A 20,781-nucleotide genomic window follows, 5' to 3' on the forward strand; every position below is an offset into this window, starting at 1 on the left:
GGACGTCAAATCAAATCACCTCCCCTTTCAGATTTGGGGGTTGTTAATTAGGGTTTATAGATAGATCTGAAGGGAAAAAAAAAAAGAATTAAAACTAGCAATCTGTTTTACTGTATTTTGATATAGAGAGTGCCCTTTTGGATTCAAAAATTGGGGATAGTTGTAGGGTTTGTATCGATTTAGTAGATCGTTTATTCTACTAGTGGTATAATTCCCTTTGATAAAAATCAGAAATTTATAGTAGGAAATAAGAGTGTTAGGGCTTGGAATTGAGATCGAAAGAGTGACCTTGGGCTGCCAATGCGATTTTTTTCACTTTCAAAGAAGTTTTCGGTGATTTTTCAGAAGCCGAAAAACCTTGAGTGCAATGTCGTGGGCAGGTCCAGAAGATGTCTATCTATCTACTTCTCTTGCAAGCTATCTTGACAGTATGTTGCATACCCTTTTCCATTTCTTCTTAAATTTTCAAAGTTTTGATTTTTATTTTTTTTCGAGTTGTTGGTTTGTCAATTTTCAGTGGCATTTGCATTGTAGATTTCATATTTTCAATAGATGTCATTCCTGCAACAGTTAATCGTGTATATAATGTATGCTTGTCTTTTGGGTAGATTTGGTAACTGAAATTCCTTTTATTTTGAGACATTCCCTTTGTTGTAGTTTCATTTGAATTTTATGTAGTCAACTTAAACATACACTTTTTTCCACAGAGAAACTTCTGGTATTGCTAAGAGATGGTAGGAAGCTGTTGGGGATACTTCGGTCTTTTGATCAATTTGGTACTATAATTTCTCACTATTGTTGAGTTTGGTCATTAGTAAAAGTATTTTGGTAAATAATGTTATTAAGAAAGCGTGTGTGGTCAAAATTAAAATGCAGCTAATGCTGTTCTTGAAGGGGCTTGTGAACGAGTAATTGTTGGTGATCTATATTGTGATATCTCACTAGGTCTTTATGTGATCCGTGGAGAGAATGTTGTTTTGATTGGCGAGCTGGTATGATGTTTTATTTTTATAAAAGAATGTTACATTTATAAAGTTCTTTTGTTTTGTATATATCTTTCTATTCCAAGATATTTGTTATGTTGATACAGTTTCTTTTCTCATGAATGCTTAGGATCTGGAGAAGGAAGAACTCCCTCCTCATATGACACGAGTTTCTGATGCTGAGATAAAAAGGGTTAGTGCTTTCACCAAACCCTGTTCATTTTCCACATAAGTTGCTCTGGTTGTAATGATGTTAAGGCGGTGTTTGGAATGGAATGGTTGATTCCATCGGAAGTAAAAAAAAAAAAAAAAGTTTGTTTTGGTTGATGAATAGAATGGAATGGAGCATTCCTGACTGAAAACATAATTATAAGTTGTAACCCCATTGTATTGTGCAGGCTCAGAAAGTGGAAAGGGATGCTACAGATCTGAAGGGTTCAATGAGAAAAAGGATGGAGTTTCTTGATATGGACTAATTAAGTAAGCTTATGATTGATTTTGAATCTCAGTGGCATGTCTTCTGCAAATATTAAAGCAAAGCTCCTGATGTCTCATAAGTCATATCATCTCATCTTTTTTATCAATATATTCAATTGCATGGTTTCCTTCCTTTCATGAGGTAACTAACTAACTGCCCATTGTGGTGTGGGGTGGGTTTGAATTTTGAAATGAAAGTGGTGTGGTGGATTTGGATAAAGATGTAATGTAGGAGATCTTGGAAGAATACTTTCTTAGGTTTTGTCATCAATGTGTACATTTTGTCTGGTATTCTGCAATTCTTGACGATTGTGCATATATATGTTTGTTGTAAGCTCAATTATCAAAGTTTTACCATCTTTTTTTTTTGTGTAAGTTTATGACAAGTCATTCAAATGAGTTACCACATCAGCCAACAATTCAGTTTAGGTAACCTCCAACCCAATCATCATGGGCTTGGTTCAACAATCCGACCCAATCATCTACTTACCAAGCAACTTCGTTATTGCAAATGTTCAACATTATATCAGTGAATGATCCATGAAATAATGGTTGGTATATGGATTTGGGTGACACAACTCATCTGGATAAATTTCTTTTTTTTTGTATTAGTTGAGGATAGGTAAAAAAAATCATGTAAGTATCACGATCATACCAACCTTTCCCAAACCAATCCATATCATACTCTCACTCTCAATAATGTTCTTATTACTTCTAACATCATAAAAAATTAGTCTTCTTTGTAGATTTATCTGACTCATCAAAGTGATGTGATAGCTTGGGTGACCTCTACTCAATCACACATCTATCTCCTCAAACTCTTGTTTTGCTCATTTCATCTCTTTGGCACCATCATCTCGCTCAACCTGGTCAACAAAACAAGTTTTTCAACATTTGTACAAACCTTATGTCTTCTACATTGTGCCAAACTTGTCAATTTGTGAAATATATTAGATTACCATTTAACTTATCTAATTCGGTTGCATCTTTTCCGTTTCCACTTATTTATTATGATGTTTGGACTTCTCCAATTCAAAATATTTTTAGATCACTATTCGGAAACAAACCATGCTAAAAATATCTCAAAATAATTGATATTACCTTGAAAACATATATAAACCTTTGTATGACGTACATTAGTTTCGTAGCTGTTTTCTTCTTTTACTTGGACGGAATGAATATGCTCATCCAGTTTGGTAAATGCTGACAACATTTTATTGTATATTTATACAATATATATCCCAAACAACTGTACTCCATGGGTGCCATATTATTGTACATTTGTACAAAACATCTCAAACAACCCTGCCCCATGGGTACCTATGGCATCAAACCATATCTTTTAATTACATCAAAAAAATAGGAAATGCCAATTAAAAAGAAAGTGAAAATGCTAAAAGATTTGATAAATGTCGAACTCTTGAAGATCTAATATGAGTGCAAGGAACTTCTCCTTCACGGACTGCCGATGGTACCAACTGTTAAACCCTCTTTCTAACACGAACATCAAACACACTCTGTTTGCATCCCCATCCGATAACTTATCAAGTGATTTTCCAAATACGTCATCTGCATGTTGCAACTACACCGAGTCACTCCTTTTAACTAAAGGAAACATTTGTTTTTGGACAAAGTAGCCTACAAAATAATCACTAAATTGGAATCTCTTTCCAGATTAGAGCTCGTACTTGACTAGCTGGAAGAACATATCCAGACCGCCAAGAATATCTAACCACCTCCCAAAGCATGATTGTCGGTAAAACGCTTCACAAGTCAGGCAAGGTTGTTACTTCGCAAAAATAATCACATCAAGTTTAGGTTTACATGAAACAGTCAGACAAGCGACATACACATTGTCATGCTTGAATATAAAAATTTCAAAGTTAGTTTAATTGAACTTGTGTATTTTGTACCAACATTTCAGAGTACACCATTCTGGACGGTTTGATGTTTTTCGGACAATTCGTCGTATTTTAGAATTCTTATCACATTTCAGACATGAGATACCTATACTGGACATGTCGAAATGTAGGTGTAATGGAAACAACAAAGAAGTTTGGACACCAGATTACTGGTTCCCTAAGACATATCATGTTATGTAATGACCCGCAATAGCATTCTATGTTTTCTTATTCGAAAAAAGGAAACATTACTAGTTCATTGTATTACGGACTAGGTTTACACATTTCATAGTATCTAGAATCATGAAAGAAATAAGTAAGAGCATTAGGTATGGGCCCATTGAAGTGATGTTATAACAACTTATAACACCAAGGGGGAAATGGTGTTCATGGTGTTATGAGGAGGTTAATAGGAGAAAAATAGAGAGAAAAGAAATGTGCAGCCCAATCAATGTTTTCATTTCAATATGTCATAACGCCAACAAGATATGTCATAACACCAAGGGAAAATGGTGTTCATGGTATTATGACGATGCCACATCAGCAAAAATACAACTTCTCGTTGCCCATACCGTATGCTCTAAAGTAAACGAGAATATGTCTGTAAAACCACAATATCTTCAACGTCTACTGTCATTTTCTTCCAAGTTCAAAGGGCCCGAACTCTTGTTCCGAAAAATGGTGGTTACCATATTCCATAATTTCTTTAAGTAGAAGGGGCCACTCAATTTTTTCAGTAACCGGGCCCAATTTGGTTCTGAAATAATTTTTCTTGAATATAGTTGGTCATTTTAATATCCCCTTAAATATTGATCGAACCACAAAAGCGATAATGAAAGTTCACAGAAGTGGTGCCGAGTTCACTATGATCCACTTAATCAAAATGTTGTCAAACTCGTATTTACCTGGAGAAGAAAGGGATTATGTACAATGACAATGGAATAAGAGAAGGGAGAAGAGAGAGCCCATCTCGGCATTGGGGAACCGACTGCCGAGCTCGGCACATGCGGGATGCGGTGTGCTCCACGTCCATCTTGGCAAGCAACAATCCTACTTATTTTACGGAAATGTGGCCCTACAGCCAAATACGTACAAAATCAGGAAATACGACCTCATTAATGGGCACAGTCGGTGCAAGACTATTGAGAGCCGTGACACAGAATACAAGAGCTCCCTAACACCATGAGTCAACTACAACTTAACCATGGTTCACCACTTAAAAAATTCCTCATCGGGACTTTTGAGGTATTCAACTGGAGATCTATCACTCACACCCCAGTACACACCTCCATAACACAGATCTGCGTGTTTTTCTCCTTCCTTAGATCTGAATTCCTTCAACAGAAGAAGCAATGCCGTTGCTGGATTCCTTGACGGCAATATCGTTGCTACTGCTTGTTAGGGTTTTATGCATTCAGGCTTCGGTGCATAGTTACGCTGGAGAAAAGTTCTCCAGAAAGGGAAATGCATTTGTAGTCCATGGAGGAAGTGAGGGAATCTATTACTCTCATCCTAACCTCAACGAATCTTCCGCATCTTCCAATGGCGATGCGTATATACGGTAATTCCAATCCATGAGCTGAGAAGTACTCTACCTCTTTTGCTAGCATTTTTGTTGATGTTTCGTGAAATGAATTGAATAACTGATGCGGTTAAATTCAACTACTATCATATGTTAGCTGATTCAATATAAATTTGAAAATGAGAAGTCCATTTCAGTCGCCAAATGTTTTGAATAAGCTGCATCGTTAGAAGCAACTATGTCCTTGTCGCGGCTAATTAGAAGCTTAAGTGAAGCACATCAATACTTTTATAATGATTTGGCCTCTAAGAGCAACATTCATGCCAAATTCTGGTGATTCTCATAGATAGTAACTTGGATCCTCCAACAACAATAAGCTTTTTACTTGAACTGAGTTGAGATATGCTAAATCAAAAGCTATAGGTTAGATCCAAGCTTACTGGTTAAGTTTTTATGTTTTCCTTAGACTCTCTATTTGCTTCATAAGAATGGTTCGTGTTTCACCTGACATTTTAGCTCTTGTTCATGTTATTGTGATCTGTATAGTTATGTTACCTAAAAGTGATGAGTATGACATATTAGCCAACAAGTATCATTAGAATGTTAATACCAACCTAATAACAATTATGGTCATTCATCTATTATAAATCTAACCCAATTCTTCTCTGGATGTAGTTTTGAAAAGATCACATTTCAAAGAACTGAAGAGGCTGCAAACATTAGCACAGGCTTCATCTACGCCATTCTTTTTGAAGTAGATGATCGCGAAACCATTGGTGGATCTGCATATGGAGGCCAAAGAGCTATCTGCTGCACATCAGATCTAGCAAAACTAGGCGCATGTAAGGAAGGAGAAGTCATTCATCGCCTTTCAACCACAAACCCCGGTTGGCCCGAAGTGTTCTATGTCCCATTTGATTCCACTGACAAAAGTTTCATCATGCAACCAAGATCTGTACAAATCACAAGAACAGGAATGTATAATCTATACTTTATGCACTGTGAACCACAACTCAGTGACATGGTTGTACAAGGTAAAACCATATGGAAAAACCCCTCTGGTTACCTTCCAGGAAGAATGGCCCCACTTTTGAACTTTTACGGGTTCATGTCTCTTGCATTTTTACTCCTGGGAATCTTCTGGTTCTCTCAATATGCAAGATTCTGGAAGGAGGTTCTTCAGTTACAAAACTGTATAACATTAGTTATAACTCTGGGTATGTTTGAAATGGCATTATGGTATTTTGATTATGCGGAGTTTAACGAGAGTGGGGTCCGGCCAACTGGGATTACTATATGGGCAGTAACTTTTGGCACTGTTAAGCGGACTGTTTCACGGTTGATCATTCTTACTGTTTCCATGGGGTATGGTGTTGTTAGACCTACCCTTGGTGGGCTTACTTCAAAAGTTGTAATGCTTGGAGCTACTTTTTTTGTTGCTTCTGAAGTTCTTGAATTGGTGGAACATGTTGGTGCTGTTAGTGATCTTTCAGGAAAAGCCATGTTGTTTTTATCTCTTCCTGTTGCTGTTTTGGATGCTTTTTTTGTTTTATGGATTTTCACCTCCCTTTCTTCAACTCTGAATAAACTCCAGGTATGTGATTTTTTTCTTTTTGATAATCTATCAGGGATTGATTGATTGATTGATAACTTATATATGATAATATGATATGACAGGCTAAAAGAATGATGGGGAAACTAGATATATACAGGAAATTTACAAACGCATTGGCTGTAGCTGTTATTGTGTCTGTAGGGTGGATATGCTATGAGGTAACTTAATGTGCTTAATGGGTTAAGAACTTAATCTAGAAAAAGTGGAAGTTTTTGACAAATGTGGGAATTTGCTTTGTTTGTTGCAGCTTTATTTTAAGTCGACTGATATATACAATGAGCAATGGCAAAATGCTTGGATCATTCCTGCTTTCTGGCATGTTCTGTCTTTCTCTCTTCTGTGTGTCATTTGTGCTCTTTGGGCACCATCTCAGAACTCTATGCGGTAAAAAAATTAAAATATATGACTCTCTTTTATAAAATATATTTCGGGTGTTTAAAATGTTTTTAATATATTTTGTTTTTGTTGGATAGGTATGCGTATTCTGATGATGGAAGTGAGGAATTTGATAAGGAGGATAGTTTGATGCTTATAAAACCATCTCCTGTTGCTACAAAAGAAGTAAGTGAAATGAGATCTGTGCTTCAGAGTGAAGATGGAGATTTGGAAGAAGATAAAACTGAGTAATTATGAAGATATGAATGGGTTTAGGTGAGGTGAGAGCATTTTCTTGTATCTTTTGGTCTTTGTATGCTTATTAAGTAACTCTTAAATTTCTTTTTGCTAAATATTATAGAATTTTTACTAATAGTTACTGTATATTGCACGAGGATTTTAGTACTCTTTTTTTTAATATATAATTGATTTTGAAATTTAATACCCCAAAAGGAGGGGCTTTACATAAGAAATTACCCACAAATTGTCAGATGGGATGTTGTGTATTATAAAACAAACAAAGATGTAGATAAAATGGAAGTTTCAGTGATCTACATTATAATCATTTCCCACTAAACCCGTTAGTAAGCAGAAAACTATTTTACTTTCATTGTACTTAACTGCTTATTCTCCATTATAACCGACAATAAGCCCCACCTCTCGTAAATGTTGTGCTGGTTTCAAACAAAAAGAGCTATTAAATACATGAAAAAGAACTATTTATTTAAATTAGAATACATTATTGAGGTGACTAAATGGACTACTTGAATAGGTTAGGTAAAGACTTAATTTGGATGCTTCTAAATGCATATCAGAACAGGTGGATAGATTTTATATTTTTTATGGTTTTTCTTGAAGAGTTATTCACTAAAATGAGTATAAATTGGGGTGATATATTTCAAGAAGACCGATATTTTTCCAAAATTTAAGAAAATGACCATGAAGATAGCAAAGTTCACCTCGCTAACCTCACGTTATTACTTTTTCTGAAAATAGCTGTCTGACAACTTTTGTTTGCAAGGTTTTATTACTTCCTTCATCCCATGCACTAATGATGTCAATTTAATTGGACTCATTCAACCTTCTTCCCATGCAGTAATAATTTCTTAAAAATCCAAATTATTCCTTTCACTACACAAATTGGTTCACAATATCTCTAATTTCACATGGTTGTTTCACTGATCAAATATTCTTAATAAATAGAAGAGTAGCATTTAAGGGGTTTTTTTTTTTTCTCTCTCAATCTACTACTCTTATCATCTTTATCTTCTTATATATTTGAACTAGTCATGAATTTACAAAATAATAGTATTAAAGTACTTTTTTGTAGTCGATGGATGTGAAAGAATATGATTATCATTTGAGATTATATACCAACGGATATTAACAATAATTGCACCTTAAATTTACATGTGTGTATAACCAATATGGGGATCATTAGTTTGGTGTTTAGAAAATTACGTGTGGTGGACAATCAGATCAAGTTATTCTACAAATATCAGACGATTGACATTGTTGACGAGATAACAGTTACTTAGATATTGTTTGTTATGTGTATCCATATACGGCTATGATGTTTGTTGTCAGTCTCGGTGCATTATCATTCAAGTAACATGGTATCCAGTGGAAATCGATGGTGTGGAAGAGGATCCGATGTCATTTAAGCGAATAACATTTTTTTTAAATAAATCCTATATATTATTAATGATTTAATGTTTTAAGTATAACTATAAACACATTTGTGAGAGTTTCAGTCCATTTCGACGTATTTCAAGTTTTTATCAATTTGAATCGTTTGGGATTTAAAAAAAACGACTCATTATAAACAAACGGATCAAAATTAACACCTACAAAATATTTAGATTTAAACAAGGAAAAAACTAATTAAAATACAAAATAAAATAAAGCCAAGTTTCGAATGAAAAATAATATTTGCTTGTTGACTGGTTTTCTTCCAAAACTTCTTCAGCCTCCATCTATGAACACATTCAAAATAGATTTAGTCAAACTTTTCCCCACTAAGAAAATTGGGGAATTTAGTCGAAACCACATTCCTCTTAACAATCATCCGAATGATAACAAGAAAACTACATAATATGCAAAAGTCATGGTCAAACCAAGACATAATGAGAATGGTCAAAACATGTATAAAACCCAACTTTGACCAGCCAGACTCATCTTTATGATCGAGATAAATCTCAAAGTGGTGTTATAGAGACATACATCTTTACCGATTCAGTCAATTTATATACATGACTTGATTGAAAAAAAACCACATTGACAGACTCCAATTTCATGTAATGTAAGATGAACATATGATGTATAACAAATTTCCATACAAACGAATGAAACAAAAATCTTAACTAGTGGAAAAATATAATCAAAACAAAACAAACAACATGCTTACACTTACAGAGGAGGAGTTCTTGACTCCTCAGGAGGCTTCATCTTCTTCTTCTTCTTCTTTCCTTTATCTGATTCTGATTTCTGAACCAATCAATGTCAATGAAACACCCCACCAAAAAATAAAAGAATAATAATGTCCTACAATATCACTGTGATCTTCTTCTCGAATGCTGTGAAACTGCATAACCTTCAAAGAAATCCAACACAGCAGTCTCAAGATCTTCAACAGAGTACTTTATATACTGTTCAGGGTGCCTCCCATTCTCAATATGAGTCCTGAATCTTCCAAGAAACGATCTGTAAGCTGGAATCAATTTCTCTGAGATCGAAATCTGTAACTCCTCACGAAGCTGTGTGTCAGGGATTAACCATAACGCCTGCATTCTGTGTACTTCTTCAAACATGGTGTTGAACGATTTAAATCTCTCTCGTAATGCACTCTTTGAAACGCCAGATGAGAAGCTTCCACTCACGTGTAGACCTTCGTCTCTTAAGCAATACAGTACCCCGACCCATGTTGCTCTTTGGTATCGCGTTGCAGCCTGACGAAATTTACCTGTGAGTTTTTTTAAATAACTGTCTCCGATCATCTCTCTTAGCTCCGGTGAACCTTTGATCTTCTGAACGATGTAATGGACATTGTTCATGATGAAGAGAAAAGCTAAGGAGTTGTCTTTGTAGTGTTTGGATTTTCCTTCTAGGTTGAATTGCAGAATCACGATTATCCAGATTAGATGGAGTGCTAATGGCGATTGACCTTCGTGGTCGGTGAAATCCATGTCTGGAGTGGTTAAATCGTCTGAGTATCTGGAGCCGGTTGCAGGTTTGGAGACTATTAATTCGCCTAGGGTTTGTTTGTAGTCTGAGATTAAGCTTATGTAATTCATCACATACCTAGTTAATGGATGAATCGTCCCTCCGGGGACTGGAACTCGAGAAGGTTCGCGAAGGACTGCGTTTTCGAACTCCGATAGCATCCCTCTAGCAGCCTCCGCTAACCGGGAGAGTATCTCCGTTGCCTGAACCCTAATTGATTCGGCTGATTTGAAGAAAAAAACGGCGTCGATGTCAGGCAATAAATCCATACAGGCGTCGTGTAAATCCAAGATCTTGAACAGTTTCTCCGGCGATCTCCGGCTAATACTGATAGCTTCAGCGAAATTAAAGAGCTGGATCGCCGGTCCTTTAACCGTTTCCATGAAACACGCATCATCGGCCGCTGTTCCTAAATCCTCGAAGATTTGCTGGCAGAGTCTCTTCTCACTGGCGAATAAAACCCTAATGCAAACTTTCGCGGCTCGAATCCATTTACCGATCTTAGAGTTCAAGGCCTCCCATTCGAGGCGTTGGATATCGCCGATGCTCAATTTTTCAACGCCGAGCTTCTTGAAGCTAGCATCAACCGCGGACTTGCGTACGCTGCCGTAGACCTGAACGCACTCACGGAAGTATCCGGCGGCGATCATACGGTCAGCGATGCAACGGAGATCGTATATGCTATCGGATGGTATGAGATCGATCTCGCGAATACTACTCATGGATCTGTAGCTCGCGATTGTGGTACTGCTCTCTCCCCGTTCCAAAAACGAAGAAGATCCGTTTCTGGAACTGCCGTCCTCTTCCCCTCTGTTGCTGTAGTCGTCATTTTCATGAAATTCACTGAAGGAACTGCTGGTTCTGGGAGTTAAATGATTGGAAGAGATCGATTCTGTGAGTGATTCGGTTTCAATCGGGGTAGCGTGAGATATGAGTATGTTACGGAACTCATCCTCGAGACGAGCCATGGCAATCTGGATGGTGGTGTTGACTTTCTTTGACTCTTCGTCGGCTCCGTCGTCATCGGACAAGGTCGTTGACTCCATGGAGCGTTGGATTTCATCGACAGCCTGCAAGTACTGGTCGATCTCTGGACGATCGCTTTCGAAGATCATACGGGCCCTTGCCTCCTCCGAGACCGTGGAGTCCCACCGGAGGACGATCTGCTCGGCTTGTTCAAGAGGTATCCGGTCGTTCTCCGGCGACTCCATGAACAGGTATATCAAAGGGGAAAGAAAGACTCAAAGTTTTGTGGAAGAGATAAAAGGGTTGGATCTTTGCATGAAGAATCTGTATGGTTTTTTATCTTGATTGATTTGTGCAGTGTTGTGTTGTTTTGTGTTGTGGTGAGGCGTGTCCTGAAGAAGACAGAATTGAATAGACCGGAGAACTTTTTCAATCAACAACAAAGTCTTGGTATATGTTCACATCTACTTTGGTTTTTTATTTTTTATTCATTCACTCTCAAAATCACAAAATTAGGGTTACCATTACCAATTATCACTTTAATTATTATTTCTTAAAATCATATATATGCTCTAAAAGGAAATATAACTGTAAATTTGTAATCGATTATTATAAATTTGTTTTTCCAACCTTAAAGTTCTAATAATGTCTCACATATTTATCAGGTTTCGTTTTAATGTTATCAACTTATCATAGACATGTTTAACCGGTTTTAATGTCTACATGTTACTTATCTTGAATTTTTCAAATTCTGCGTGGCAAATTTCATTAAGTTGTGAATGGCAAAGTACATGGATTTCTTAATAAAATCTAAATTCAAACTTAGCTTTTATTTGTACATTATTTTAATTATTAGATACAAAATGGGTATTGGTATCCATGTTCTTTTTCTTCTTCATCTCCGTGGGTAAATAGTATTCACCTTCTTTTCTTTGTTTTGCTTTTTGATGATAAAAGTGGGGTTTTCTTTTCAATATGATGGATGAATTTATTATCGTTTATATATTCTTCAATGAAACCTTGTTCTTGAATTATTCAACCCACAATTCATGTTTTTGGTGTTGATTTTATAAAATTTTCAAAGGGTTTTTGGGTTCGATTTTAAAAGGATTCGTTCCAAGTTTTCAAAGGGTTTCAAGGTGAATATTGGTTTCTTCATATCCATCATGAATACCATGAAGACGTCACATAGGACGAGTGATTAGTTACATGCCATTGTAGGTCACAATGATGATATTCAAACATAAAAATGATATTTAGTGACATATTAGACACCTTAGAACTTTTATTTCTCACACGAACAAATTTTTTGATAGGTGGTCGTCATTATATGTCATTTTTATCTTTATTCAAATAGATGTAACAATGACTTGTAACCTTACATGCACAATCATCGCACGTGATGATAAGGTGGATGGACAAATAAAGGTAAAAAAAAAAGGTTGTATGAGAAGGTATCTATATATGTTGGTCAGAGTCCATAAAAGTATTAAACATAAGATCCATTTACCACTTATAACGTTTTTTCTTACTTCTTATTTCTTACATATTTGATGTTGTAATACTAAACACGGCTATAGTGTAATAGTATCAAAACCTAACAAATAAGTGTACATCACTAAAAGATTATGGGTTCATGTCCCCTTTTGGATGAAATGTATGGATTTAGGAATAGAGTAGTAGATATTAGTATAAATCCCTTTGGACGAAATGTGTGGATTTAGAAATAGAATACTAGTTATTTGTATAAATCAGTCTAAAAAAAATACTATTTTATATTTTTGATGCCCTGCATAGAAATGGGGTTTAAGTCTCTTTGCTATTGAAGATTAAATTGGGCCTTTTACCTCTCGATAATTTATTAAATAAAGGTGACAACCAAAACAAATGGAGACCAACGAAGTCTAGGGTGTACATCGTGTAGATGCTAAAATTCCAGCAAAAGAGTGGCTATAAATCGGTGGTTTCTATGATCTTATTTTCAATACTAGACACATGTAAATAAATGTTAATTTCTCAAAATATTGTACAAATCAAGAAATGTATATGTTTTTTTAAATGTAGTTGATGGTCAACTTATATGTGGGCTACAAGAGTTTTCAAAAGAGTCTCCTCTTGCTTTTTACAAAAGGGGAAGCTATTAGTTCATGCTCTAGATATGTTGGAAGGGCTTGGAATAGTACTCAAAAACATGGTTGCTTATATAGAAAAAGAATTCATAAAGACCAATCATTCATTGTATATTACTCAAGAACATGGTTGCTTATATAGAAAAAGAATTCATAAAGACCAATCATTCATTGTATATGTAAAAACGTATCCTTATTTTCAAAAATTAACTCGAACTGTCCTTCGTTTGGTTAAAAGGTGCACGTTAGGTCCCTCGCATACATAAAATGACTATATTGTCATTTTCTTTTTTATTTTTCAGGGTTATAATTTATCTTTATCATTTTTTATTAATTATAATTCTAGAAAATCAGTTGGTCCTTATATTATGCTTGGGAACCCATCCGACAATCACCACCCAATACCTCCGCAAAACACCACCCAACACCTCCGCCAACCACCAGCTTCTCCGACATTCCCATATCCACAATCACAGTATTTAAAAAGGTCAACAATTTAAGTTTTCCTGTCTGAAAAAAAAAAACCTAGAACACTGATTTGCAAATAAACACTGAATTGTTGATGAACACAGATCCATAGCCTTTGGTGTGAATCTTCGATCTGCAACTCATTGAAACCTCCGACATCCAAGAAAGAGGAGGTGTAGCTATAGAAGCATATAGGTGGCGACGGAGCTTTGATCTGAAACCCTAGGAGATCGATGAAATATGTGACGAAACCCTAGCTAACGTCCATGGTGTCGGTAACAGAGATTGATCTATCGAAACCCTATCCAATGTCGATGGTGGCACACGTATGACGAAACCTAGCCGAAAGAGATCGTTTGCAGTGCACATGTGAACCCAGAGATCGATGGCAGCACTGCAGAAGAGAAAAAAAGGAATATTCAGATGATGTTTGAAGGGTGCAGGTTGTATGAAAGGTGGTTTTTCCGGTTTTGAAGGTAAGGTTTAAAGTAGGTGTTGGTTGCAATTTGTGACGGTGAACAAGGATGCGACAAGGGTGCTCTTATGGTGATGTAACTTAGCAAATGAGGAGGTAGGAAGTTGATGGTGGGTTTTAAGGTTGTATAAGGTCTTTGATTGAGGAAGAATTGTGGAATAAGGGTGTGAGTGGGAAGGTGGCAATGGAAGTATGGTGTTTGAGAGATGTAGGTGGGTAGGTGGTGTGCTTCGGTGGTGGTTGTCCGGAAATGGTGGTCGGTGGTTAGGTATGAAGGGGGGGGGGGGTTATATTTTTTCTTTTATTTTTAAATTAATAATAATAATTATAAGATTAAATTAAATGCAAAAGAAATACAAAATTGAATAATAGTCACTTTATGTATCGTAAGGGATGAAACTTGTAAATTTAAACTAACGAGGGATGAAGTGTGCACCACTTAACCAAATGAGTAACGGTCCGAGTTAATTTTTAAAATAGAGACTAAACGTGCGTTTTAACACATGAACGAGGAAACAATCGGTATAATTGACCCAGTATTAAGCTATATATCACTATTTCTTTTACTTGATGGATATAGAATAAGTTGATCGATAAAGTTAAAGAATGTTTCTTTTACTTAATGCAAATTAAAACAAGTTAATCGATAAAGAGAATAATAGAAGGGTTTTCCCATTGGTACAAGTTCGACTTATTATAAAACTATATATGAGTGTTTGTTATTTATTTAATATATAAATAACAGACTTAATATATAAAATTAGGAATATAAGAATTTTCCTTTAGTCTTAAGAAGGTTTTTTCAAGATTGGTCTCAAAAATACCGGATGAAAAAACCTGATCAATCCTAGACCAACCCAAGATTGGTACGAGACCAACCCAAGATCGGTCTAAAAAAATGATCGAAAGCCAAAGTTTATATATATTATTTTTGTGTTGATTACAGATTACCCGACTTCTTTATTTCTATTTTTATTAAATTTTAATGCATCATATTTGGTAAATCTTAATGTATTATTTTAGTGTTAATCACATATTCGTTGACTGAAAAAACTTGAAACCGAAACCAAACAAAAAACCCTAAAACAGAACCGAAAAAAACACAGGCAAAGACGCAAAACTAGACTAGATACCGTCATCTATAAAAATAAAAGTAAAATTAATAGGATATTCTAGTCATTCGGTTTATCTAAAATTATGAAACTTTAACCAAAACTAGACTAAATACGGTCATCTTTATTCAATTAACCGGATCAAATTACACTAAAACTAAATAGTCCGAACCAAGTAACCCAAATCTCAACCTATTCGATTTTGGAATTTTTCAACACCCCTAGGTTGACGTACTTTTGGTTTTCTAGGTGAGTACAGCTGTTTTAAATGAAATAAATCTAGAATAACTTTGAGCTTTTTTTTGTTTCCATTCTCATATTTTGGACAAAATTCCAATATTTGGATAATGAAAGGCAATTGCCAAGAAAAAACATAAGAGTGTGAACATAAAAGGATCACATCATCACATGAAATAAAACGTGGATGCCTAAAAAAGAGAAGATCCTTCCATTATTGTTACAAATATGTCAATGCAGCATTTTGTTTTGTAGTGGCGATATCAAGGTTTAGGGGAAGAAATTCTTTTGCATATGCATGATTGTTAATCTCTAAACTTATAAAATCTGTCATATGTTGTGATAAAATATTAACATCTTAACATTTAATATGATCTAATGGGGAATAAATATGATTGTTTGAAAACTTTTCTGAACAAATAGTATTCAAAATAAAAGAATCTTAAAAACAAAACCATAACAATAACATTTATAAAAATAAAATATATTTAAACATCTCTCAACATAAATATTTGCATATAATTCTCAATTTGATTGATTTAATAATATCTCATTAAGACGTTAACAACTCATTAGCATTCATGATATAATTTGCTTATGAAAAGCATTTCGAAACAAACATATCATTCTACCCACCGTTGTTATCTGAAGCATACATTCAATGCATCAAACAAACCATGATTAAAAGCATTAAAGACTCGATTTTGATATACCCAAATCAGATTAAGAGGTAGGAGGAAACATGGATTTTACACGACGCCACCCACTTATTAAAGAAAACGAAAGACTAATAAGTTGTGAGGCCGAAAGCATACCAAAATTTCAAAAGGCTACAAACAATGACGGAATGTCATGTGACGCTGGAAAAGATAGCAAAGTTCCTTTTGAAATCGGTAGATGAACAATTTTGGACTAAAATATTTATGTTAGTGGGGTTCTCAACATTTTTTGTTCGTTTTAATTTGTATCGAGTTCTATAAATAACTCATATATTAATCATATGGATCCCTTAAAGATAATATAACTTTTTACAATAAACTATACATGAAGTTGTATTCCACTAACTACAATAAAACAGATTTCATAATTTTTCATTTAATTTAATTTTGTATGTCTATTTTGGTTGGTTAAATAAACATGCTAACCTGTAATTAGTTTTAGAAAAAAAATCCAGAAATGGTCCCCGTGGTTTCTAAAAAATCACAGTTTTTAAGACAATTTTGCTAAACATTATATCGTTGATCTTAGTGGTTTCCATTTCTTACCATTTTAGGTGTAGATTGACCTTTTTCGAATGCAAGGTAAAATGTTGTCATTACTTAAGCTGTTTCAACCAAAGGGCTTGTAGCCTAGTGGTATTAGGTGGTGCCTCCTTCTTTGAGGTCCAGGGTTCAAGTCCCTTTGTGGACATAAGTGTAGCTTAGTAGTAGATCAGATTTGCTGGTTAAAAAAAAAAAAAAAAAAAAAAAAAAAAACTTAATTACATAGTTTTTTTTTTGTTTCTATTTTTTGTCGGTTCTAAATTTATACTTAAATGACTTATTTTATTATAATGAACTAACTTGCGATGATAAATTTAAGAATATACACCCTTCTAGAATAAATCCACTCTATGGCAATCTCATAAATTTATCGAGAAGCTAAAAAGCTTTCTTTGAATTATTATTGTCTACCAGTGGAATCTCGTGTTTTCTTTGTCGTATTTTTAATAGAGCCATAACGACTATGCGTATATATTAATTAGATAGTGGGAGCACATGCTTATATACTCTTGTGTTTTTTCAATCAATATAATATTATTAAAAACACATGTGCTTGTTTCAAAATTTCAATATATATATATATATATATATATATATATATATATATATATATATATATATATGGAAAAGGAAATATACATTGTTTTACTATATAAAGATTACGGTTAGTGAATTCACGATTAATACTTGAAGATGTAAATTCAAGATCGATACAATAGGGTTTAGGGTTTAGGGTTTACGTTTAGGATTTAGGGTTTAGGGTTTAGGTTTAGGGTTTAGGTATAGGATTTAGGGTTTAGGTTTAGGGTTTGGTGTTCAGGGTTTAAGGTTTAGATAAGGAAGCAAGAATATTGATTATATTTGCCCTTCGTGACCGTGGAAAAAAGTAATGTTCACTTGGGTGAAGTAATAAACGATAATGGAGGAAAGAAAACAGAAATGGTAAAACGATAATGAAAGAAAGAAATGTTCTCGAGGATGGTATATTTACCAAGTGAAACCAAACCGGGTATATTTTCCAACTTAAAATGACATATTTTAGAGGTTTAGTACCTAAGCTTAGGTGGGGTTGTAATGTATATTCCTTATCCCCATCTATATATATATATATATATATATATATATATATATATATATATATATATATATATATATATATATATATATATATATATATATATATGTATATGACTTAATTGCAAAAATGGTCCCTGTGGTATGCAATTTTTTGGGGTTTTGGTCCAAACCACGAGTTTTTTGGTTTTGTGGTCCTTTTGGACTTGTTTGTTTATGAGAATGGTCCCTGTACTTAACACCCATTAAAAAGAATCCGTTAACCCCCTCATGTGCCTTGCACGTGAGGGTATTTCTGTCTTTTTACTTATAGGGACCATTTTTGCATATAGAAAAATAAAACATCCTTAATATATCGTTTTCTTTTTCTAGCTTCTTCCCCAACGAATCTTCTTCCCCAACGTTCTTAAATGCTCTTCCCCAACGGCTATTTTCTTCCATTTCTCCTTCCTGACTTGCAATCGAACAATGGTGGTTTGTTTTTATGGAAAGCTCGCTTTGGTGAAAACGTCTTGGACACCACTAAATCCCGGAAGGAGGTTTTATGCTTGCCCTACTAAGGATTTTGTTTGTGGGTTTACCGGGTAGGTTGACCCGCCTATGTGTGCTAGGAGTAAAACCATCATACCTGGTCTTCTAAGAAACATAAATACGTTGGAGGAAAGATGTAATGGGCTGGTAAGAAGTATCAACATGTTACAGGAACAGTGCAATAGACTTTTGAGCAGGAACAACATGTTAGAGGCAAGGTGTGACACATTGAAGGATGAAGGTTTCAAGCTGAAGATGTATTTATGTGCAAGCTGGTTTATGTTTGTGATTGTTATCTTTAGTATTTGGTCTATGTAAGGGATAGGGTTAGAAAAATGTGGGGGTTTTTGTTGATCAAGTGATGCAGGGTAAAAATGGTATAATTTTGTTGTAAGTTGACTTCATCATGTTTGTAATGAATTCCAATGTTGTTAATGATATAAATGATATTCAAGTGTGAAAATGTGTTCAAAATGTGTATCAATTGTCAAATATAAGCACATAAATAGAACCAAAATGTAACAAAAGTACATTACCAAAATACGTGTCATAAATTGACCAAAATGCACATTCCATTAACCACATGAGTGGAACCAAAAACCATTACCAAGTTAAGCATACAAGTGTCTGTGCACCATACATAACCACATCATCAAAGCATAACTAAAGTTTTCAAAAACAAACAGTTTTTAATAACAAGCAACTAAATAGTCATTGCACCACAACAAACAACCAAAATCACTTCTTGGATTGATTCCCACCTTGCCCTTTACAGGTCCTAGAGTTGTGTCCCTTATTCTTGCATTTACTACAAGTAACACTGATATGTTTCCTTGATAGCTTCTGCACTCCATCGTTTGTTGGCCCTTGGGAATGTTCTCCTTGCATCTCATTGACTTCATCACCTTGACTCGCCTTCTGCCTTTTGCTTAACCTTTCACCCTCACTTTGTCTTCTTCTTTTCTTAGGCCTTCCCACCTGAGTCCGATGTGGAGGAGGGATTAACTTTGTTGGAAAATTACTTTTAGGCCACATGGGTCTCCCTTTAATTGGTTCCAACTTAAAGGAATAAGCTTGTCACCATGTCTCTAGCCAATACACCTTGTGTACCCACTTGTAAATGTCAAGCTCAGCCTCAGGGTCTTTGCTCATTTCATTCAGAGTTGTAATTGCATGCCTGCAAGGTATTCCCATTAATTCGCACTTTATGCAAGTGCAAGTTTTGTTCCTAACATCCACCACATGCTGATCTTGCAATGCTCCAGTGACTTGATACTTGTTTGCCCCATTCCACCTAGCAATATATTGTGAAGCACCTTTTTTCCTTGCATCTAGGATGTCTGTTGTTGTAGGTGTTAATGGACCTTTAGCCTTCTTCATTTCCTTCATGACGTTGCATATCCTCTTCATTAGATACTCCCTAATGAACTCTAAACATGAAATTACAGGTTTTTCCCTGCTTTTCTCTATCTTCCCATTAAACACTTCACACATGTTTGAAATCAACACATCAGAAACAACTCTTCCTACACATTACAATAACATACGATTAATGTTGATAAATAACTGAAACACATAATCATTACCATATGCAAACATATACAATTACCTGAGAAATGACTCCTTGCCCAATGTACAGGAGGAATCTGCTTCAACCATTGGCATGCCTCCTTATCATACTCACTAAACTCCTTCATTAAATGCTCAAACTCGGGAATAGTGGTTGTTGATGCACACCTCCATAAATGGTCTATGTACTCAAATTGCCCCCACTTCTTTCTCATATTGTCATGAATATGTCTAATACAATACCTATGCTCAGCATTAGGAAACAATTGATCAACTACAATTTGTAATCCTTACATGACTCAACAGACAATAATTAGAATTAATTTCTTGGTAAAAAAACACAATCTAAATGATCAATTGATGAACTGTAAATTACCTTTTGTCTGTCACTTATGAAAGTATAGTTTGAGTTGCTCCCAAGCTCCAAGTCATCCCCAAGGTTTTCTAAAAACCACTTCCAGCTAGTTGTGTTTTCAAACTCAACAATTGCATAGGCCAAGGGATAAATTCCATTGTTGGAATCTAGACGAACTGCTGTAAGAACCTGACCAGGGAATGGGCCTTTCATGAAGGCACCATCCAAACCTACTAAGTCTCTAAGACATGCCTTGAAACCTTTTTTCAGTGGACCCAAGCATACATAAATCCTTCTAAACTGCCTTGTTGGGGATGTAGGGTTGCCATTAGGACACACATCTATTTTGACTGTTGTGTATGGGTTTATAGCTTGAAGTTCAAGAGCATAGTCCCTCCACAATTCAAACTGTTTGTAACGACCCAAAAATCACGACTAAAAATTTCTTTAAAAACATTACTAAAATCATATTTATATAAATTTCATCATAAGTCATAACATAATTTTT

General features: G+C 35.0%; 4 protein-coding genes across 5 annotated transcripts; 2 read left to right on the plus strand and 2 right to left on the minus strand.

Annotated features, from left to right (window-relative positions):
* LOC145086929 (sm-like protein LSM1B) lies at positions 1-1,800 on the plus strand. Its single transcript, XM_079024785.1, has 5 exons — positions 1-428; positions 708-776; positions 877-992; positions 1,114-1,176; positions 1,382-1,800. The coding sequence occupies exons 1-5, from the start codon at positions 368-370 to the stop codon at positions 1,457-1,459; spliced, it is 387 nt and encodes a 128-aa protein (XP_078880911.1). The 5' UTR covers positions 1-367; the 3' UTR covers positions 1,460-1,800.
* Positions 1,801-4,593: 2,793 nt separating this feature from the next.
* LOC145086934 (Lung seven transmembrane receptor family protein) lies at positions 4,594-7,310 on the plus strand. The gene is made up of 5 exons (XM_079024799.1): positions 4,594-4,922; positions 5,559-6,477; positions 6,561-6,656; positions 6,746-6,882; positions 6,972-7,310. The coding sequence occupies exons 1-5, from the start codon at positions 4,714-4,716 to the stop codon at positions 7,123-7,125; spliced, it is 1,515 nt and encodes a 504-aa protein (XP_078880925.1). The 5' UTR covers positions 4,594-4,713; the 3' UTR covers positions 7,126-7,310.
* Positions 7,311-8,674: 1,364 nt separating this feature from the next.
* On the minus strand, positions 8,675-11,491 carry LOC145086942 (exocyst complex component EXO70A1-like). 2 transcript variants are annotated; one of them, XM_079024816.1, is made up of 2 exons: positions 9,287-11,491; positions 8,675-8,849 (listed from the first exon to the last, which is right to left on the minus strand). In XM_079024816.1, the coding sequence occupies exon 1, from the start codon at positions 11,304-11,306 to the stop codon at positions 9,426-9,428; it is 1,881 nt and encodes a 626-aa protein (XP_078880942.1). In that variant the 5' UTR covers positions 11,307-11,491; the 3' UTR covers positions 8,675-8,849; positions 9,287-9,425. The 2 variants fall into 2 exon arrangements, with proteins under 2 accessions (XP_078880942.1, XP_078880939.1); XM_079024813.1 differs by having other exon boundaries at positions 9,281-11,491.
* Positions 11,492-19,426: 7,935 nt separating this feature from the next.
* LOC145054447 (uncharacterized) lies at positions 19,427-20,133 on the minus strand. Its single transcript, XM_079002649.1, has 2 exons — positions 19,959-20,133; positions 19,427-19,875 (listed from the first exon to the last, which is right to left on the minus strand). The coding sequence occupies exons 1-2, from the start codon at positions 20,131-20,133 to the stop codon at positions 19,427-19,429; spliced, it is 624 nt and encodes a 207-aa protein (XP_078858775.1).
* Positions 20,134-20,781: the final 648 nt, after the last annotated feature.

This window comes from Lactuca serriola, chromosome 1 (genome assembly GCF_051521515.1).
Source record: "Lactuca serriola cultivar US96UC23 chromosome 1, Lser_US96UC23_V15, whole genome shotgun sequence".
In the NCBI taxonomy this organism is placed as follows: Eukaryota; Viridiplantae; Streptophyta; class Magnoliopsida; order Asterales; family Asteraceae; genus Lactuca; species Lactuca serriola.

What these genes read in the sequence shown, in the direction of transcription:
- LOC145086929 (XM_079024785.1), top strand. Translation starts at nt 368, where the DNA reads ATGTCGTGGGCAGGTCCAGAAGATGTCTATCTATCTACTTCTCTTGCA. An exon ending in TCTTGCAAGCTATCTTGACA is followed by an intron (nt 429 to 707) that starts GTATGTTGCATA and finishes TTTTTTCCACAG; the next exon opens with AGAAACTTCTGGTATTGCTA. An exon ending in TCGGTCTTTTGATCAATTTG is followed by an intron (nt 777 to 876) that starts GTACTATAATTT and finishes ATTAAAATGCAG; the next exon opens with CTAATGCTGTTCTTGAAGGG.
- LOC145086934 (XM_079024799.1), top strand. Translation starts at nt 4,714, where the DNA reads ATGCCGTTGCTGGATTCCTTGACGGCAATATCGTTGCTACTGCTTGTT. An exon ending in AATGGCGATGCGTATATACG is followed by an intron (nt 4,923 to 5,558) that starts GTAATTCCAATC and finishes CTCTGGATGTAG; the next exon opens with TTTTGAAAAGATCACATTTC. An exon ending in CCATCTCAGAACTCTATGCG is followed by an intron (nt 6,883 to 6,971) that starts GTAAAAAAATTA and finishes TTTGTTGGATAG; the next exon opens with GTATGCGTATTCTGATGATG.
- LOC145086942 (XM_079024816.1), bottom strand. Translation starts at nt 11,306, where the DNA reads ATGGAGTCGCCGGAGAACGACCGGATACCTCTTGAACAAGCCGAGCAG.
- LOC145054447 (XM_079002649.1), bottom strand. Translation starts at nt 20,133, where the DNA reads ATGAGAAAGAAGTGGGGGCAATTTGAGTACATAGACCATTTATGGAGG. An exon ending in GGCAAGGAGTCATTTCTCAG is followed by an intron (nt 19,876 to 19,958) that starts GTAATTGTATAT and finishes TGTAATGTGTAG; the next exon opens with GAAGAGTTGTTTCTGATGTG.